The 20,083-nt window shown below is 38.9% G+C and overlaps 1 protein-coding gene across 1 annotated transcript; it reads right to left on the bottom strand.

Annotated features, from left to right (window-relative positions):
- Positions 1-3,775: 3,775 nt before the first annotated feature.
- On the bottom strand, positions 3,776-7,480 carry LOC143621629 (polyadenylate-binding protein 2-like). Its single transcript, XM_077092991.1, has 8 exons — positions 7,183-7,480; positions 6,260-6,378; positions 5,519-6,175; positions 5,345-5,422; positions 5,160-5,249; positions 4,496-4,633; positions 4,087-4,416; positions 3,776-4,012 (listed from the first exon to the last, which is right to left on the bottom strand). The coding sequence occupies exons 1-8, from the start codon at positions 7,436-7,438 to the stop codon at positions 3,776-3,778; spliced, it is 1,905 nt and encodes a 634-aa protein (XP_076949106.1). The 5' UTR covers positions 7,439-7,480.
- Between the last annotated feature and the right edge of the window lie 12,603 nt (positions 7,481-20,083).

Here is a 20,083-nt window from a genome sequence, read left to right as displayed (position 1 = left end):
GAAATTGATTTGTTGCAATAGGTGTTTTAATTAATTTGCAGCCTTCCATAAAATAATTGCTCAATAGCCTTTAGACATAGACTGATTGGGTGGTTGAGAAGCCAGCCCTCTTGTCAGATCATTGAGAGTCTTGAAGAGAGAGATTCTAGAGGAAGTGCAACGTTGTGGTCGTTCAATCTTTCAATTGTAGATTTAAGACACGTACAGTTTGACCCGTGGCTATCATCACCTGACATTTGATGAAAAGACGTTTCACAGTTTGACATATGACAATGGATGCATTCAAAGACTAAGATATTGATTAAGAACATCATGTTTAATAAATGATGGGAAACAAGGCACCGGCTACGTACAAAATATGATCGGGTTGATTACAAGAGAGCACGCCAATAATATCTGGAATAAACTCGCAAGTATTCATATTTGTGAAGATCCACATATGAATTTATGTTCGTTGAAACTCAAACAAGAGATGATCAACACTCGTAAATATAATCAGATTTTAAATTTGAGAGACTGATGTTAGGAAACCAAATCATTATTTCAACATGTAAATTGTTAAATAGACTACTTTTTAACTTAATCTTGATTTAGGCTTGCCATCTAAATAACAAAATTGATAATTGATAAAAACGAGGCAACAAAATCTGCCGCACTACGATGACGCATGATACGTGTCTAAGTTAGCCATGAACTAGACACGTTTATTATCATCAATGTGTTTTATTTGTTTTGTTTTTAAGTCATGTTAGTGGTTAGTTTATTATGTTAGTGGGATATGCATTATGGCCATATTCTCCTAATTAGTTGCATCTGCACCTTAAATGTTTTGCATCTTTGTATGTCTATTTAAGGGCTTTATCATTGAGTATTAGAATAAGAAAATTATGAAGTCAAATGTCTTGTTCTTTCTTTTATTTCTTTGGAGCTTGATCCACTCAACGGATTAACTATCTTGGGAGATTGACCATCTCGAATTGGTCCTATCAACGCAGCAGCATGAGTTTGATCAGTATTGATTAGGTTTGTTACAATAACACTTAAACCCAAAAAATAAATTAATGCACGCTTCAAATAGTATTTGTACTCGTATAGTTTAATAGCAAAAGAATTTTAGTCTGATCAGTTTCGGTTAGGTTTGTTACGACAACACTAAACCCAAAAAAAAAAGTTAATGGACGCTTAAAATAGTATTTGTACTCGTATAGTTTAATTGCAAAAAGGAAAAAATTGAAACAGCATGCATTCAGTTGGTTAAACCCACTCATTGCAACTGCAAATTGATACAAACTCATCCGGTATTTGTTAGGTTCATAACTTTAGCAAAACCAAACCCAACAACAAAGCAAATAGAAATAAAATCAAAAATTAAATACAAAAATATAAAAAGAAAATAAAGTTAAAAAAAAAAGAAGAAAAAGAAAACTTTATAGCACCAACAATGTCTTTTAAAGTAGAAGTTCATGAAAATTTGGTTCCGAGTCACAAGGATTAAAGGCCACGTATTAAACTGTTGCAAAACTATAGTGCGACATGACAAGAAGCTTACAGTTTTGAGGTTCGCTTCACGGTTTGGATTTTGGAACTTTTAATCACCCACGTAAACCAAACAAGCCATTTAGCATTTCATGTAAATATCTTTTTTATTTCAGTAAAATGAAGTTCAAAACCACAAAGCTGGCCAACTCGACTGGTGTCGTTTCTTTCTTAAAAACTGTAGGCGGTTCAGCCCAAAATATTCTTAACAACCAGTCAAACCAGATTCTGAACATCCTTACCCGACATGAAAGCCCATTCTCCAATAAGGCTGAGGGGTGTGGGGCTTCAGCGGGGGCGCTAGAGCCCCTCCGCTCGCGCCCCCAGGCGCTAGCACCACACCCCCGGGGCGCGAGAGGGGCGCGAGCACGGAATTCAAAGCAGGCGCAAGCCCCTTAGCGGGACCAATATGGCGTAAAGGGACATTGGGAGACGTGAAAGAGCCGTTGGGACATGAGAAATGAGCCGTTGGGCTCTTTAATTTAATAAAAAAAAATGTGTTCTTCCTATATATAAACCCAAGATCACATAAAACAATTACCACACCCAAAATCACATAAAACAATTACAACTTCAAAAAAAAACCCAAAATCAACCCATCTTCCAAACTTTTTTTTAAAAACATGGCTGGAAATTGGTACCCAAACCTAGATTCAGATTATATTGACGATTTATGGTCGTCACCGGACCAACCGGTGTTTTATTCGGAGCCGCAATAATTATCCGGCTTTCAACCATCCAACATACAACCGTCTCCTAACTTTGTTGTTCCGGAGACACAAGAATCACACGGTGAAGCTACCGGACAAAGAAGACGCGTCCACCGGAAAAAACAAGTTGCAACGGACGGGTCGGGACCGGCTTCGACTCCGAGGACGAAACGGAAAACCACTCCGTGGTCATCGGATGAGAAGGAAGCCTTGTGTCGGGCTTGGATAGTCATTTCTGAGGATCGGCGTTGCGGTAATTGTTTTAACGTTTTTAAAAATGATTTTTAATAAAAAAGTTGAATGACTTACAAATTTATTTATTCATTTTGCAGCCAACTACCAAAAGAGCAAGATTTTTTAGACAAAGGTTAGGGAGACGTTCTATACGCTCGTTGGGAGTACAGAGCGGAACGCCGATATGATTTCGGGTCGGTGGTCCGAAATCAGAAAATTTGTCGGCTTGTTTACTAATCTTTTCAACAGGAACAGCGGTCGTATGAGACCAAGTGGCAGTGATGATTTGGCGGTTTACAATTTCACTGTCGAAGAGTGGAAGCAGGAGTGTTTGCGGAGGTATGGGACGGTGAAGACGTGGGACGATGTAAAGTTGTGGGAGAGGTTGAAAAGGTGTTCCAAGTGGGTTGAGCTGGTGGCGCCGGACGTTGATGCGGAAGTACGGCCGAAACGGACTAAAACAAGTTTGTCCAGAGCGTATAGCACTTCAATCTGGTCGGATTGCCGCGTTGGATTCGACCTAAACATTGCGGGGGAGGAAACGTCTTCACCGCCGAGGAAGCGGCCATTGGGACGGGACGCCAAGGGGAAACAACCGGCTGAGGGGGAAGCCGTAAACATCGCCAATCTTGTTGAATCCCTCAATAAATTCAACAAAACCATGGAGGTGGTCTCTAATGACAAAAAGGAAAAAAGTCGAATGAGAGATTTAGACTTCGATACTAGAGACTTCAGTAACCTAAATCCGGTCGATCAAATGCTAATGGAAAAGCAAAATGAACGTATCCGAAAGAGGTTGATCGAAGAAGACCAAGCCGAAGAATAAGAATAATGTTTTTCTTAGTACTTTAATTTTTATTTTATTTTTAGATATTAATGTGTTTTTTTAATTAATGTTTGTTTTTTTAAATAATTTATGAGTTTTTTTAATAATACGTTTTTTTAATACATTTATAAAAAAATAAAAAAAAAATCCGCTGGAGCCCCTGCTGGAGCCCCTCCACACCAGGGCCAGGGGCTCCAGCGGGGGCTCCAACACCCCCCTTATCCAGTTTCTCTCTCTGCCACACGTCATAATATTATTGGCTGAAGCCCCCACTCGCGCCCCCATTAGAGCGGGACACCCCTCAGCCTAACCAACACAATGTAAACAAGCAAAAGTAACATCAACAAAGTCGCACATTAAACAAGCAACGGTCTCAAATGCAACATAACAGTAAACAGAAGTCAACAGTCTTCAAAAAACAAAACAATCCAAATTCAACCATAATCTGAGCACTCATGAACCTCACTGATTAAGAAACAATGCCATCATTCAAAGACAACGCAGCAAGCTGATCAGCAGGGCTACCCTGCTGCTGAACACTCTTCAAAACCTCCATCGCCTCCGCAACTTTAGCCTTCAATGCTTCAGGCGACTCCAGCAAATGAAGCACCTCAGTTTGATCCATCTCCAATAACATCCCAGTCACCTTTGCTGCTGACTCAGCCTCCAGCTGTTCCACTAGCGGGTACAGATTCTCTCCCAACATCTACAACATTTACACATCACAAATATATCCAAAAACATAACTCACAATACTACACTAAGGTTTAAAGCGGTTACAGTTCTTTGCTCTGATGGAGAAGCATTTGCAAGTGCAGAAGCTAAAGCGCCGATTGGAATTGGCTGTGAAGGAATTACACCAACGCCCATTGGCACATCACCAATGTTGCGTCCAGGTGGGTACCGGTACATTCGTCCACGCGGCATCATCGGTGGCTGCATAAGAGGAACTGGTTGTTGCTGATTCTGCTGACCTGGAACACCAACACGCCTGCCACCTGGACGCTGTCCCTGCTGACCTGGCGGAACCATTGACATGTAGAAGTTTGGAAGTGGCCCACCACCTGGCCTCATACCTGGAACAAGTTGCTGCTGGTACCCAAAACCAGGCTATCCAAGTATCATAAAAAATATAAGAATGGCTTTCATAATATTTTTTTTGTAAGTTAAAAAAAGATGTAAATGTTACTTGGGGAGGAATGAAGGTAGGTTGACCTTGACCATAAAACATTTGCTGGCCAAGACCAGGGCCACCAGGAGGGAACATTGGCATGCGGGGAGCTCCTGCAGGTGCCATTGCAATTGGACGCATTTGTGCAAACTGTGCCTACATTAATATAAATATAAAAAACCATTATCTTTTCTTTTACAACATAAAGAGTAAATCGCACAGATGGTTCATGTGGTTTGACCCAAATGTTAATTTCATCCTTGTGCTTTAAAAAATACAACCACGGTTCAAAAAGTTAGTTGGGTTAGATTTTAATATTAATTGAGACACGTTCTTGGCACAGAAAGGGTGAAACCGTACTTTTCCTTTTTCTCCCGCCTTTTACACACATGTGGAAAAAAATAAAAGACGGTTTTACCCCTGTTATGCCTGGCTCAGATATCAAATTAATGTTATTATCAAACATAGTTAACTTTTGGACCACGATTCCACGAATAGAAGAAATAGGTGGTTGGGAACTAAATCCGCCATTTGAAACCACAGGGACGAAATCCAAAATTTGGACCAAGCAACACAAACTATCCTTGTATTTTTACTCTTTTAACATGATTACTGTTATGCCACCGTAAAACTCACTAATAAACACAATCTGAGAAACAAAAAAACAAATTTATCAACACACCTGCAATCGTGCCCTTCGATCTTCTTTACGTTGAGCAAGTGCTACATAAAGAGGCTTGCTAACAACCATCTTTCCATTCATCTCGGAAAGCTATTAAAAAACAAAAAAAAACATGTTAAGCAATTATTTACGAAACAAAAAATATGAAACGAGTTATCATGGAAAGTGAAAACATGTTAGCTTACCGCTCTAGAAGCTTCCTCAGAAGTCAAGAATGAAACAAAGCCTGATCCTTTGCTAGCTCCATTAGGGTCCCGCATAACCTGTTCATAAAAAGATAATAATAAAATTAAATGCGCAGTTCATGAGCCTACACTGGGTATAAATGTATAGGTATCTGAAGCTTTTTATCAACAAACCTTGCAAGAAGTGATAGTACCAAAAGGTGCAAACAACTCCTTGAGACTATCATCAGTCACAGTATCATCTAAATTCTTGATATACAGATTCAGCCCCTGTGATTTGTCAACAGCCTCTTTCATACTTTGCTCAAACCTTTGCTTCAGTTCCTGTTCCCGTTCAGTCTTCTTTTGAGCTTTACCAACATACCATTCTTTCTCATCAAACTTCTTTCCATTAAGACCTTCAACAGCCTTTGCAGCATCATCAGCATTCTCAAAATTAACAAATCCAAAGCACTTCGACTTCCCCTCTGCATCCTTCATCACAACAGCACTAGTGATCGTTCCATATTCACTAAACGCCTTGTTCAAATCCTCATTGGTGGTTGTTTCAGACAAGTTTTTAACAAAGACATTAGTGAACTTTGACATGTCAACAGCCAATTCTCGTTCTTGCTTGCGCAAGAAGGGGCCCACATAAACTTGCTTGTCGTTCAGAAGCATGCCATTGAGTTTTTCAATAGCTTGTTGCGCAGATTCCTCACTGTCATACTGCACAAAGCCATAGCCTTTTGACTGACCGTTTGAGTCAGCAGCAATCTTGCAAGAGAGGATGTTACCAAATGTTGAAAACGTGTCATGCAGGGCCTTCTGGTCAATTGCTTTGTCAAGATTCTGTATTGTTTAATAATAAACAGAAACTAGATTGGTAAAGAATACAATTAAAGACTATTAAGATGGATGTTAATGTTCAGGTACCTTAATGAAAATGTTTCCAGAACCACTTTTGCGCACACTAGGATCACGAACAGAATACGAGATCCTAATTGACTTTCCATTAAGTGGTGTGAAGTTAAGCACCTCAATCGCTCTTGCAGCTGTCATTAGCATAACACGAAAAGTCAGAAACACCAAATAATTTAACAAAATAACAGTACTCACAAAGTAATATACCACTCGACAACAAAATTATAAAATGCAGTCCTTCAACCAAACTGATGCAAGTCAAATGCAAGTTTGTGTCACTAAGAAAACCTGTAATAGGCCATTGTTTTACTTTACAAACAAGCATTAGAGAGAACATATCTAACTCCACGTTCCATGCCTTATAGCTTGAAATAAAACAGACATTTTAAGTATTAGCGAGAACATATCTAACTTCGCGTTCCATATCGTATGGCTTAAAATAAAACAAACTTTCTAAATCTTTTCTTTGGAAATATTTACATAAGAAATGAAATACCGTTGCAATTTCTGAATTTCATATATAACACTAAAATAGTCTACACTCTTTACACAACATTTTGATGCATTCTTCTCACAAAAACAACCAGATAAATACATAATTGCTAGCTACCACCAATGCTAATGAATCAGCACATTTCAACATAAACAACAAAAGACAATGATAACAAAGCTAACCATAAAAAATAATACACACTTTCTAAAACAATTACACAAAAAATGAAATACAAATGCAAAATCAAACATAACCATTCACCTAAATACCATATATATAGTCTACACTCTATACACAACTATTTAATGTCTTCTTAGCCCAAAAACAATCATCTAATAACAGTCTATTCGCATACATACAAACAGTTACCCAAATGATATCAAGCAGTATCAGATAAACAATAAACACATTTCAGATCAAACAAATAATAAACAAAACTCACCATCCTGAGCGTTGACATAGTTAACATAACCATACCCAAGCGACCTTCGAGTAGACAAATCCCTACAAACCCTAACCGACACCACCTGTCCTATCTGGTTAAACAACTCATACAACTGCGAATCGGTAACACTAAACTCCAAATCCCCAACGTACAACGACGTCGGCACAAACTGCGGTGCACCACCGACGCCAGGAACACCGCCGCCGTTGACCGATTGAGGCTGCTGCTGCTGTTGAACCACCTGCGCCGCCATCTCAAAACCCTAGAAATAATTTATACTTTTTTCCAAATTTTTCAACTTTTTTTTTTGCTTTTGTAACTTCCCTCTCCCCTTCTTATTAATATTAATAAAGAAGGGAACCCAGACGATAATAATAAACAAAACAAAGCAAATTTTGGTTTTTTTTTAATAGAAGGGTGATTTTTGTTTTGTTTTTGGAATTGATAAGGGGATAGAGGAGAGGGAAGGGTGATAGATATTGATAGATTAGTCGGAGGTCCGACCGGCAGATCGCCGCTAGGTTACGGCGGCGAGAGAGGCTAAAAGTAGTAGGTGAATGGAGGAGGTGAAGATAAGAGGGTTTCGAGGGCATATAACGTGGGCTGAATCAGGGGTGGGTTTGTACGGTTGTCAAAGTGTGAGGGCTGGAATGGGAAGGATTGGATCTTGCTGCTGACATGTGAAGCGTGTGTGAATCTCTGAATCTTTTGGAGCATGGGTGAAAATGTGAAATGATATGGTACACACTAGGACGAGTTGTAATGAAGGATAAAGTTGGTAAATACGGGTACTATACTGTACCCATTTTGAAATCTTAAAAAATGGGTATCTAATTGAAACCGAAAGTACCCGGTATGGTACCAATACTGACATACCGTTATCTGATTTAGTATTGGTATCTTTTGTTAATCCTGTAGCGTAATCAACTTTGACCCACAAAAAGTCAAAATTGAACAAAAAGTCTAGGTTACCCAAGTCCCAAACGAGTTTTATTTCAGCTTTTCGGTAATAACCAAAATGCCCATAATAACATGTGAAAAAAAAAGTAAGTTTTATTTAAAAAAAAAACTAGGAAAGTGATGAGAGAAATTAAGGTGTTGTTCAAATTTTCCATCATCGCTGTTGATATTACTAGAGCATATCGAATGATTTTGAAGTTTTAGCGCCTGTGCATAGATTATGGAAGAGGGGCAAATTCATCAAAAAAAAATTGGATGAACTTGGATGAGGAATCATTAGGGTAATGAAAAGAGCAATATGGAGAAAACTAAACAAATCCAAGTGTAGGGGTATGGTACTAAACCCGGCTTACGACCTTAATTTATTATGTCTGGCTTATTTTATTATATGGACTAATACAATATTATTGGGCTGAGGGGGTTTTGTGGAGGTAACCCTAACTGGGCTAGGCCCATTAGGGTACCATGATGGTGGCAATGAGGCTCCCTATATAAGGAGGTCTCTACCTCCTTATTAAGGGTTGTTGTTCTCAATAAGAGCCACCACCATAACCATTTTTGTGTCTGTAAACAAGAGATCCTCGAGATTTCTTAGCAGTCACCTCCACACCCCCGAAAGCCAATGCAATTCTGAGCGGAGAAGACGATCCGAGATTTGGTTAGATCTCAAGCTACCGGAGAAGAAGATCGAGTCGTGGTTCGTTCATCTCGAAGACCGAGGAACATCGTCATGGATCAGGTCAGATTCATTTCATGTTTCTTCATTGGCGCCATCCGTGGGACCAGCAACGAGCTACCCTTCGATTTTCGTCTCGGTTCTCAGATCTGTTCATCCATTATTTCAGATCTGTGATTCTTTTTTCTCCCAAGAAAAATCCAGATCTGGAAGTTTACAGAAAGATGCTTCAAGATTTTGTTCTATTAAAGCTCAAAAAGATCCATAAATCTAAAAGATGCTTCCAGATCTGTGCAAAAATGAAGCTGAAAAAGATTTGTAGATCCAAAAAAGAAACTACCTGATTCGGACGGTCAAGCCTACGGATCTGTGAGGGTTTTAAATTCTCTCCACTCCGAGCTTCAGATCTATTTTCGAGAAGGAATTTTTACACGATCCAAAAACTGAAAATTACAGATCTAACTTTCAATTTGTAGATCCAAACTATTAAGTCTAATATCTATCTTACCTCGCTCGCGCGAGACAAGACACATTAGACTGGGGGGGCTTGAAGGGGTATGCACCCGCCTTAACATCGAGCGGGGCGGGTCAACCCACAAGATATAGACAAGAGGCTTGAAATCAGGATGTCATGAAGACACAAAGCCAAAACTTATGCGCAAGCGCATGAAACATCTGCGCGTGGCGCATATCACATGCACACAACACACATTTAGTGTGAGAATAAAGAGAAGACCTTGCGCATCCCCGGGATAGGCGCATAAAGGCCGCGCGTAAGCAACACACAACAAATGAGAATAGTCTAATCCAAATCAGGATAAGGACAACCATGATTGTACTCATCAGACAACCTTCCAGAAGACAACATGTGGGTTGGAGGACGACTCCATGCCTTTGGTTTTGCGCAGAAGACTTCGCCGCCATGCATGTGCGCCCACGAGTCACCACTCCGTCGTCACGCATACGCGACCTTGGATCACCACTCCGCCTCCATGCATGCGCGCACCGCAGATCAACACTCCGACGCCATACAAGTGCGCTGCGGACAAACTCTCCCGGCCATGCATGCGCCGCATCGGAGGAACACCCCGACGCCATGCATGCGCAGTGCCGAGGGTCAGTTACCCCGGGTCAACACCTGCGTGCCACCATGCATGCGCGCCGGCGGGTCCTCTCTCCGCCGCCATGCATGCTCAGTGCCGAGGGTTAAGACTATTGCCATGCATGCACGCCACCAGAGATCAAGTCTCTGCTTCCATACATGCGCACTGCCGAGGATCAAGACTTCGCCGCGATGCATGCGCGCCCGCGAGTCACCACTCCGCCGCTATGCATGCGCACAGCCGCGGATCAACATTCCACCACCTATGGAAGATCCCGCGCACATGGAACGCAGCACAACTTAGAAAATGTTTCATGTAAAAGTTGTCAAGTTCGTAATCAAGGCTTTTTAAGCCATTATGAATAATGATACGCTCTATTTTTTCTTAACATGAGTTTTATTACCTTTTGCATACATATTTCACACTTCCCTTTATTAATTTTGAGCAATATGACAACATTGTATTGACATCAAACTAAAAATAAAACGAAGTAAAACATACATGCGCGAGCTTCAAGCTCAGACGCGTTAACGAGTTTTAACTCTAAAACGTTAGGGCCTTAGCCCAATAATATGAGCCTTAGCTCAAATTACTCATAGCATCCATCCTACGTATTGCGCAGCTGGACCATAAAAATACCTAAGCACAACTAAGGCAAAGCCCATGCGCGCTCAACTCTCCGCCATGCATGCGCGCTCAACTCCCGCCATGCATGCGCGCTCAACTCTCAGCCACAGCGGGTTGCATGCGCGCTTCCGGCGATTACCATCCGCCACAGCGGGTTGCATGCGCGCTTCCGGCGATTACCATCCGCCACAGCGGGTTGCATGCGCGCTCCCGGCGATTACCCTCCGCCACAGCGGGTTGCATGCGCGCTCCCGGCGATTACCCTCCGCCACAGCGGGTTGCATGCGCGCTCCCGGCGATTACCCTCCGCCACAGCGGGTTGCATGCGCGCTCCCGGCGATTACTCTCCGCCATAGCCCCCGCATGTCAACTTCAATCAACCGCGGATCAAAATCGCTCCCCGCGGATCAACTATAATCTCATGCGGGTCATTTTTTGCTTCCACGTTGCGAATGAAGCTTTATGAACGTTAAGGGTCAACTTTAGCTTCCGCAATCAACTTCTGCTTCCGCAAGCAAAGTTCCCGCGTGGCGTTATCAAAGCCTTAAGGGTCAACTTTAGCTTCCGCAATCAACTTCTGCTTCCGCAAGCAAAGTTCCCGCAAGGCACAATCAAAGCCTCAAGGGTCAACTTCTGCTTCCGCAAGCAAAGTTCCCGCGTGGCGTTATCAAAGCCTTAAGGGTCAACTTTAGCTTCCGCAATCAACTTCTGCTTCCGCAAGCAAAGTTCCCGCGTGGCGTTATCAAAGCCTTAAGGGTCAACTTTAGCTTCCGCAATCAACTTTTGCTTCCGCAAGCAAAGTTCCCGCGTGGCGTTATCAAAGCCTTAAGGGTCAACTTTAGCTTCCGCAATCAACTTCTGCTTCCGCAAGCAAAGTTCCCGCGTGGCGTTATCAAAGCCTTAAGGGTCAACTTTAGCTTCCGCAATCAACTTCTGCTTCCGCAAGCAAAGTTCCCGCGAAACAAAGGCACAATCAGAGCCTCAAGGGTCAACTTTAGCTTCCGCAATCAACATCAACCTCCACGCCGTTCGCGAAACAAACAAGCTGCATGCGTGCTCCGGCGATTCAACTCCGCCATAGCATGCCGTACGCGCTAAATAATAATTGGCGGATCACATTGTGAACTCCCGCGGATCAATGAATAACTAGCGGACAACTTAAATGTTGGAAGGGACCAACCTCACATACCGCGGGTCACTAACGCGCAACCGTGGATCAAATCTGACCTCCGCGGGTCATGGCGAAAAACTCCAGCAGCTTAAGTACAACCTCTGCGGGTCACAAGAAAGCTTCCGCGGGTCAAACCCGGTTTTTGCAGATCACATGTACGCTCTGAGCAAAGAAATGGCCGGTCAGGTACGGCTCCCGCAGGCCAAGTTAAAGCTCCAACACGATCACCGCGGGTAACATACGCGCCATACTTAAAGGTTGGGAATCCTCATAAACCCATACGGCTACGCGCCAAATTTAAAGGTTGGGAATCCTCATAAACCCATACGGCTACGCGCCATACTTAAAGGTTGGGAATCCTTATAAACCCATACGGCCTCGCGCCGAATACAAGGCTGGGCACGCTCCGTATACCGGACGCGCTCCGCTTCGCTCAACGCGCCATCATGATTAAAACCTCTTACAACCCGAAGCAAAGTAGAAATATAAGCAAAAAAGTACATTTGGGAAGCACCGGATCGGAAAAACCGTACAAGCATTCCTAATAAGTCCAGAACTCCAACTAACCGCTTGCACGCCCAGGAGCAGCACTGGACTAAGGGGACTAGTGGAGGTAGGTTCCTAAATACCCGGTGGGTCCAGTTTCCAATTTTCTTATTATCATCCAAGAATTTCATTGAAAAACCTATCACCGGAAAAAACAAAAACATGGCGGGCAATTAGAGTCCACGCCACCTCCTGCTCCGGCAAGCAAGCCGCAAGTTGTGATGATCACCGTGGCACAACGCTCCGCCACCGCGCATGCGCTCGCCGTGGTTCAATACAATGCCAACATTCATGCGCGCTACGACAAGTAAACCTCGCCACCGGGTAATGTCATTGCGCCACCTCGCGTACACGCCACCGCGGATAACCATCTGGCCGCCATGGTGCATGCCACCATGCATGAGTCCCACCACTATGAAGCAGCAGCGCGCCATAACGCATACGCGATCCAACACCTCGCCACCGTGCATGCGCATCGCTAAACAACACACTCCAGCGTTTAATCATTCCCAAAAATTTTGCCTTTATGTGACGAAGAAAGAGTACCCCACACACGCATATCGGTGCTCCTCCATCACCACTTGAGCAACTAAAGTTTAACAGTCGGAAAAACTCCGCCACCGCGGAAATATCCATGCTCCGCCATGACGCATGCGCGCCCGCGAGTCATCACTCCGTCGCCATGCATGCGCGCCCGCGGAAACCACCATGTGGGTCGGAAGACGACTCCATGCCTTCGGTTTTACGCAGAAGACTCCGCCTCAATGCATGCGCGCCCGCGAGTAACCGCTCCGCCGCCATGCATGCGCACCGCGAGTAAATCACAAGCCACGGTCGATTTCATGGCCAGATTATGAATCAGAAGTTTCTTGAACATTTTTGAAAATGATAAACAATATCAAACGATAATATATGAAGTAGAAAAGCAATAATGGGGTGTTTTGCCTAGCTTTTATTTCTTAGCTTATGCTTATATTTTAAGGGAGCTTATAGCTTTTTTTCTGTCATTTGATAAGCTTTTTTTATGTGTTTGGATTAGCTTATATTTACAAGTTGATAAGCTCTTTTTAAGTGTTTGTGTTAGCTTTTATTTAGCTTATGTTAGTAAAATGACCAAAAGAGGCATGGTTACATATATCACATAACTTATATTTAATATAATATGTATCTACTTTATTTTTTTGAGTTATACCATCATTTTTGGAAAAATTTATATCGAGAATGACGCAAAACTTCTACAAAAATACATTAATATTCAATAAACATTCATATTTGTTTGGTTAGATCTCCTGCAATCATATTTCTAACTGCACTCATGTATAAATCATCTATTCTACGTTGTGTACTCGTGTCTTCATCTATTTCATTAATGTCACTAACCCTCGACTATCAATACCATGGGGTATACTCTAACGCCTAACATAGGTTATGATGACATGACACTTTAAACATGCATTAAATCACTCTCAATTAGTGTTAAGTTTGTTAAAAAGACCCATGGATTAAGCTTTTCTCGGGTTAAAATGAACAATATGCATTAATTACTAACTGATTTGTTAAAAATTAATATGAATGAGATGGAGTTAAATTGATTAAACCATTTTCTTTGAGGGCAAATGGGTAACTTACAACCTTACACAAATAAGTTTTTTTAAATAAGCTAAAAAACCATCTTCAAATAAGCTTATTCAAATTAGCTTATATAAGCTTATAAGCATAAGCTTGAAAAGCTAAACCAAACACCAAACTAAGCTTATTTTGTAAAAAAAACTATAAGAATGATTAAATAATCTAGGCCAAACACCCTCTAAATATAATATTCTCTCAAAAAGTAATTGTGTGAGCATAAAACTTTATATACATATGATTTTTTTATATATAAAAAACAAATGTCTTTTTTTAATAATAGAGGGTTTATAAAACACTTCATTAAGCAAATCGGGAGAATTTCATGAGGGGGTATTTTCAACATTAAATCAAGTTAACCCATTTTGTTTTAACAAATTTGGTATTGAGTTTGAAAAATACTTATTGACTTATTTGTGTTTTCAAAAAACCAATAAGTTAAAATGTGTTTGACAATCATAAAAATCTTTTTTCATTTTAGTATTTTAAAATGGTTAAAAAGCAATTTTCCAAAAGCCCTAAATCCTGATTTTTCAAAATGAATTTTTGAAAAAACCAATAAACATTTTTTTAAACTCAATCCCAAGCACAAGGTAAATGGAACATATATATATATAAAGCTTCTTAACATTTTAGTCATTTCTCTCTAGCCTACGTAGGACAACTTTTGTCTCACAAATTCATCATCAAACTTCATTGGATTATAGCTTCTCAACATGTTAAAAAGAAAAGCAGCAAAAAAGTAAATAAATAAATAAACCGAGACTAAAAGATATTACGAGCAACAAATGGCAACACATCTCCTTTCAACTTATTCACGCAATTTTTTCATTTACAGTTCTTACATTAACATCAAATCAAAGGATCACTACTAGAAAATGAGACTAATGCAACTCTTTAGATACAACCCTTTTCAATTGTGTTGCATTTGACTTTAATGCAACTTCGTTTGACATTAAGGTTGCATTAGATTATCTAATGAACAATTATCTTAAAAAGTTGTAAATTCTTGTTGAATTTTGCAACCTTTTTATTAAAAAGTTGTGAATGTTCCTTATAATTGTAACCTTTTTCTTGAAAGGTTGTAAATTTTCTTCAAACTTACAACTTCTTTTAAAAATTTGGCTTTGCGCTTAGTTGTGTAAATTAACTGCCTCACATCATAGTGTTAATCAATGTCGACCAGTTTATTTCCAAGTTAATTTACTTATTTATAGCTTATTTCTTGTTTAAATGTTAACAAGGGCATATCCAGTAATTTTAGTTTTTTGATTGAAGTTTAGCTAATTGGATGTTAATGACTGCCATTAACCTTGATTGTTGTCATTAGGTCAAAAACATCAATTAATGACCCTTAATGATTGTAACTAATCAAAGTTAACTCTAGTTATCCATTTATGTTATATTAAGTTATCAACCTTAAACGACCATCAATCTTCTATTCGAATTGGCATATCTACCTGAAACCACCATGAATCACCTTAGCTGGCTATTAATGACCCTAATGAACCTTGATTGTCTATCATTAACCCTAAAACAACAATTTGTTACCCTTGTTGATTCTTTTTTTTAACTGCCAACGAATCTTATGAATTGGCTACCAGCTAAATTCACCACATCGGGATACACTCGCTTTCTATTCAAGGGAAAACCCTCACCTATGGTCAATACTCGTGATGAACACTTGCCCAAAGGCACGACATTTCGATGAGATAAAACATGTTCAGTTCAAGGATCCACCTAGTGAATGCCACATACTCGCCTAGTCTACCATAATCGCATGTGCAGAAACTAAATGATAGGGCAAGAAACTCGGGTTACATAAAATACCTTACCTCTCCACTAGCTCATTAAGCTTATTGAATCTAATTGATGAACATTAACCATAATTGTCTATTGATGCCCATTTTAAGCCTAAACGACATTCAATCACCATGTTGCCCACATTAACCCTAAACGACCATCAATCACATGATTTATTTACATTAAAAAAAGTCATAATATTGGTTATTTTGCATTAATAATTAGTTTATTTATATATAATTTGTTTATGGTACAAAAATATTTTACCGCTCATTCCTCCCTCCCAATATTTGGATTTCCGACGCCTGCCTGAGGTTAGTTTCTGATAACCTCATAAACCTGCTAAATTCACCATCCACAATCGATCTTCTGTGTTATGATATTCAGTTTCCACCGTGCCTCCCTATACGTCAATGGAGGAGATTTTAGGCTAGTAGGGACACTCATGCTACTTGGTAAGTTGGTTCCACTGCTCATTGTTCCTTGTTTCAATTTGATCTATACCATTTAATTAATGGGACTTCAAAGATCTTGTAGAGAATTTTTTTGTTATCAACAGCATGCCCACCAACTGCTCGATGATTGCTTACCACTAGCTACCTGATTTGTTTGGTTAATGTGTTGACTCATGAATGCTTGTTATGATTTGCAAATTTCTAGTCAAAATTTGATTGTGTTTCTAATTAATTATTAGCGTTGATTGTTTAATCCTAATCCTAGTTATGTGCTGCTAATATGTTTTTCATTTATAAGTTGCAAGTGAAATCTTGTTAATTAGTTGATCGTATAAGACATTTTGCTTATCACTTGTCGTAAAGTGATTTTTGTTTGAGCTCCAGCCGCAACCTTTAGGGATTTGTGTTTTAAGTTATTTGTTCGTTTTAAATTTAGTGTTAGAAATCACAATTTTACTTTATTAACACATCGACGAACACCCTTTGAATTATGGAGGGAGGGTTAATTTAAAATACTATGTGAATTTTTATTTTTCTTTGTTCATGGGTACATGCGCTAGCAATAAATAAATGCTTGCATATATTTAGGCACTTTAAAATGGTTTTTGAACATTATATTTTTATTAGTAAAGTGATTGGTGCATTGATAGTGCCAATCAAAATTGTGTATTATCTTTGTTTTGTTTGTTTCTAGTGATGCTATCTAATACATGTTACCGAGTTGCTTATGATATGAAATTACTTGGATGTGTTCAAAATATGTTGTTTTGTGATGCAAATGTCATTTTAGCAGCTTTATGATGAATTATCTTTATTTATTAAGGTTTTTATTCTCTAAATTAGTTTTATGTTTTTCAACATGTGGCTGACATTACAGTAGATATTTGAACAATGGAGAACTCCTCACAGAATCAGACATTATTCTTGATATGCATCAGGTGGGATTCTGTATTTTTGGTTTCTCAACTTATAGTCTTATATCATTCCTTAGTTTTAAAAATGTGTACTGTCTTTTTGGCTTTGTAATTTTGTATATAGAATGACAAACTAAAGGAGAAGCTAATGACAAGTTTAATGTACCTGAATGTGACTTTGTACTTGGTAATCTGCGGACTTGGCAAAACAACATTTTTGACTGTACCAACCTGGTCACAACCCTTCTGACCCAAACCAAAATGACATTTTATTTTGAATGCCTATCGATATTCTCCATTTGCGTTAACTCTCCACATTTCTTCCATATAAATTAATCATCTTAAACTCGATCATCAGATGTAAATTCTCATTTGCGTCCTTTAACTGGATCATTTCAAACTCGTCTTGATGGTCAATTCAATCTATCTTTCTGTTTATCTTTTGATTTTTATTTATTTGAAGGGACCACTCTTGTTTATTAGAATTTGTGATAACAAAAAAAGAGATTAGGTTTATTAATTTCTTTTATTTACAGAAGGTTTGCAATTACTATAACACTATGGTTTTGTTTCTGTGCCGTTACTTGTCTGTATTACGATGGTGTGGGCTCGTATTCAAGGTATAACAGCAAAATAATCAATAATCAAATATTTATCTGATTTTTATTTTATTTGAAGGGACCAATCCCTATATGGTTTTTTTTAATTCTTTTTGTTTTATATAATCAATAATCAAATATTTATCTATTGCAATATTCAATCAAGCACAACATCTGTTTTATTAAATGGCAGTGTGAGTTTTTGCTTAAAGGGATGGGATTGATTTTTGGAGTTAGATAGAATGCTTAGACCAGGAAGTATTTTCTGCATTCTTCACTAGCAGCATATGCACATGAGAAAAATAGAAGAATTTGGATATGATCCAGATATCATTTGGAATGTGCAGATGAAAGCATACACCTCTAGACTCTACAAGTAGGTGGCATATATTCATATGGTTTTAACCATTGTGCATACACCATTTTTATGCATTAAAAAATTGTTCAACCATGGCCAAGTAGGCTTAACGGGCCATGCCCTTGCCTTGATGAAATTGGTGATAGTCATAATCAGTTTCAAAAACGCTCTGTAAGCATCCAGGTTTAAAAAATTGTTAATTTTTCACCAAAATATATATTGTTGTTATTACTACTACTATTAGTATTTTGACCTTTATGTTTTTTAGTAAGAATTTATATCCTCTTTGCATCCAGAACTCTGTTGACGTCTTCATATGCTGATACATACTACGTTGATGTAGAAACCGTTATGAAGAAAAGGATGTTTATCGGAGAGACTCCATTGGTTCAGCTCACTTTGTATTTCCCATTAGAATGTTTTCATTTCTCATTATTAATGTAGTTTACAGTTTGTATTATTTATATTGTTAGTTGAGTTTGTACAAACATTTTAAAGTACACCGTTTGACTATCAATGATATTTGTGTGTTATTGTTTTAGCTTGATTATGATTTAATGCATATTAATTAATAGCAATGAATTTGTGTCGCAAAGTTGCATTTGGGTGTAAAAAGGTTACATTTTTGTAACTGAAAAGGTTGGATTTTTCTTATTAAAAAAATAATTGTTGCAATAACTCTTAAAAAAGATTGCATTAACTCTTAACAAAGGTTGCATTTTATTAATAAACTATAATAAGAGTTGCATTTTAGCATTATAAAAGTTGCATTTTGAAGCAACAAAAGTTGCGTTAGAATGTAAAAGGGTTGCATACCAAAAAGGTTGCATTTGAATGCTAATTGCAACACTTTCAAAAAGGGTTGCATTAGACCATGAAAATGTTGCATTTGGTTAAATGCAACTGCTTCTAACGCAGCCCTTGATAAAAGGTTGCATTAGGCCTAATGCAACTTTTTCAAGGTCTAATGCAACATTTTATTAGGGTTGCATTAGCTCTATTTTCTTGTAGTGGATAATGGTTGCGGTGGTTTTGACTTTTGCGGAAAACGGGTGGCAAACCCCCCCCCCCCCCCCCCCCCGATTGAGAAATCAGGAAAAGGCCACTAGCTACATAGGGGTAAGAGATTTTGACTTTTTACCATTTATTTAGCGAAAAATATATTATGAGAACTAGCAAGGATTTACCAAAATATCGCACATACAACGAAACATAAGCCAAAGAAAAATCAAAGAACGTTTAAAAAAATAAATCTCACCAACTAATCCAATCTAGACGATTCATTTTCTCTCTGTGTGATTTAAAGGAAATATGATGACTTTATGAACTTCAACATTCAACATGACCTTTGGGTTTTGTGATTTGCCATTGAAGATTTTGTCGTTTCTCGTCTTTCAAATCAAATGAGCCATAGAGTCATAGAGATGGCATGTAAATGGAACGTATAACTTTTCTTTTTTGCAACAAGTTGCATTAAGCTACTGCGGAGGTCAAGAATTCCTTAGTGTGGTTACTTGTATACGGGGGGCTTGCACCAAGAGTTTTAACAATTTCCAAAACGTGATTTGCCAACTCGACACGAAAATTGCTAAAGGAACAAGGTGGAGACACAAATACGCCTCTTTTGGACATGGCTTCTTTAAAGGGGATTCTATCAAGAGTTGTTCAAACATTGCATGAGTTAACTGATTTCAATGGTATTGAATGGATATTTTTTCAAATTCTAGTTTGTCGCCAAAGCATTCCCAAGTGGCACGATTATGACCATAACCACCTTTTGTTTGACTCATGATGGAACAGTGAAGGAGACAGGTAGTAAGTGTCTTTAGCCACCAACTTTATGCATTTTGAACACACTCAAGTCTCAACACATACTTATGTGACTACTTGCTTATATATGTTGGCATATGTGTCTATATATGTATGTGTGTGTAATTGTATATATCTGCCTATTCTAATAAAGTAAAATAAATGTAAATACTTGTCATATTTTGGTTAATTCTCACAATTTTTTCCCTCCAAAACTAATATACCCTAATATATGCAATAAATCAATAATT

Source organism: Bidens hawaiensis, unplaced genomic scaffold, assembly GCF_021521415.1.
Source record: "Bidens hawaiensis isolate Kalapana, Puna unplaced genomic scaffold, B.hawaiensis_p1.1 tig00002922_1, whole genome shotgun sequence".
NCBI classification, from domain to species: Eukaryota; Viridiplantae; Streptophyta; class Magnoliopsida; order Asterales; family Asteraceae; genus Bidens; species Bidens hawaiensis.
Note: the sequence above shows the minus strand (reverse complement) of the source record. Positions and strands in the feature narration are given on the sequence as shown.